General features: G+C 38.5%; 1 protein-coding gene across 1 annotated transcript in view; it reads left to right on the top strand.

Annotated features, from left to right (window-relative positions):
- The first annotated feature begins 406 nt into the window (after nt 1-406).
- Nucleotides 407-2329, top strand: part of LOC107722181 (casein kinase I-like) — a 19227-nt gene continuing 17304 nt past the window's right edge. The window contains exon 1 of the mRNA XM_016530434.1: nt 407-947. Coding sequence (XP_016385920.1) covers nt 872-947 — 76 coding nt within the window. The 5' untranslated portion in view covers nt 407-871. The remainder of the gene's footprint in view (nt 948-2329) is intronic.

Here is a 2329-nt window from a genome sequence, read left to right as displayed (position 1 = left end):
ATTTTTTTATATTATGTTTCTTATTATTATTTCTATTTATAGTTATGTTACTAGTATTTTGTTTTATTATTCTTATTTGAAACCAGTAGTAAGTAATCGAATAGTGATTGGTATTTATAGAATATATAAATTTTGTGACATTAAAAATGTACGTTGAAAAATTGGAATACACACTAATAAATGGAAACTACTGTCTATCCAGTTAATACTGTATGCCAAATGCATAAATGTGAATTCGACAGAATAAATACTTGTTAGTTCATCTTTAAGGAACACACGTTAAAACTGCTGGTTAATGCACATCACTGAATTAAGATCTATCTGGGACGAACGTAAAGATGTCCATAATAAATTAATTGGTGTTCGAGACAGTTAATGAGACTGACCTAAAGAAACCCATCCAGCGTTTCTCCCACGTGACTGTGGCGAGCGAAGCGTTGCCAAGGGGAAGTGACGTCACGGCGCTACGTTCACCACAGGAGATGCGAGGCCTGTGACAAGCTTCTTGCGACGGTGGTCCGCTCTTAAAATCCACCTCCATCTTCCTTATCCTTAGGGAAAATGGTGACCAAACCGACAGGAGCATAATCTACAGACTCTAAACTTTCGCCTGATCACAATATTGTGACATTTCGGACTTTTATATATTAGAAAAGGAATGGTGAAAAGTGAAGTCCGTCGGAAGAATCCGAATTCTCCTCAGGGATTCGGGGGGGTTGGGGTCGCGTAAAGATATATAGGATCGTAGCAGTTAAATAACGCGTAAAAATATTAGCGTAAACCCAAATTTAAAGGCCGACAGAATCTGGTTTAATAGAAATTAGCTGAAATACAATCGAGTGACTCATTCGAGAGAAACCAATAAACAGCGATGGAGCTACGAGTTGGAAACCGATACAGACTGGGTAGAAAAATTGGAAGTGGATCATTTGGAGACATTTATCTGGGTAAGTATAAACTTAAACACACGTATACACTCTTGCCATAAAGCTGTCAATAATATAACACTGCTAACAAGCTGTATTGTTTCATATTTCTGTCAACTGTAACTGTCAGTGGCGTTTTGTCCAAAGATTGACTCGTTATAGTCTGCTTATGAGCTCCGTTTCTCAGTCCTTTGGGCATTTAGATGAAAACCCGTGTTTTATAACCATGACAAGAACGTATTTCAGACCACAAGTGGTTTATAGAAGTTGCAGAGTAGAAAGTTTACGTCCCGTTTCGAACAAGCTCATATAGTGGTTTAAACACTCCAGGATGTCATACGTGACCATAAAAATATGTGCTTTTGACATTAGATACAGATAGTGACATCAAATATAATACAACACTTGCTGTAAATTGAGGTGTCGTTTCACTGAACCTGTGAACATGAGTTTCCAAACAGGTCCTCCCTTGTGTATAACTCTGAATGAATCTTACCTGTCCGTACAGGTTTCACTGAAAGCGTGAACCACCCAAATGGCCAAGCCTGACATGTTGAATCCGCCTATGACGCCTGGCTGATGCTTTTGTTTGTTAAAAGTCAGGTCATACTATTAGGGCTCATGATTCATTCAGTCTCATTTTTCTGATCACAGGTTCATGGTGCATTTTGGGGAAACAATTTTGATTGATGATGCTGTTGTGAAGCAACACAGTCAGGAACCAGAGGAACTCTTTATTTTCATGATAGGTGGCCTTCATGGTTGAGAGCATCAGTATCACACCAGGATGTTATTGATCATTTGAGTATCTATGGTTGACATTTAGAGATTGCATTGATTACTGTAGAGAGCCATTGTTTTGTAATGCAATACAGAGCACCAAAGTAGGTCATTGTTTTTCTTTTATACTCTTAACAGGCGTAGTAGCAAGTTGAATACAGGCTTTTTAATTAGTTCAGACCATTACTACTATTAGTACTCTTAACCACCTTAGCATTTCATTTTCGACTCGAGCCTTTGGTTAAATGTGTAGCGCAAGATGTGACATTCATCTCTTATTCAGGAGGCATTAAAGGACATTTTGCTGCTGCTGGCCTTAATTCTTCTCGCTGTGGTCTCCTCATCAACAGGGTTCCTCTAACATGGATTGAAACTTGTCAACAAAATGTTTAACTTAATCAAAGCTCCTCCAAACATCAGGCTCAAATACGAACAGAGTCTGACCTGCCCACAAACACTTCCGCTAGTTAGTGTATTTACATTATGTTGAGAAGACGCTGTGTTCAAGGATACCACAGAAATACAATTCGAACCTTTTGTTGTGTGCATGTCATTTTACCAAGGACGGCTTCTCTAATCTTGGCTTTTATCTTCGTTGGCTTCTAATCTTCTTAATTTGGACT

Source organism: Sinocyclocheilus rhinocerous, unplaced genomic scaffold (assembly GCF_001515625.1).
Source record: "Sinocyclocheilus rhinocerous isolate Xijiao unplaced genomic scaffold, SAMN03320098_v1.1 scaffold334, whole genome shotgun sequence".
Lineage (NCBI taxonomy): Eukaryota > Metazoa > Chordata > Actinopteri > Cypriniformes > Cyprinidae > Sinocyclocheilus > Sinocyclocheilus rhinocerous.
The sequence above is the reverse complement of the archived record's forward strand: the minus strand, read 5'-3'. Positions and strand labels throughout refer to the sequence as shown.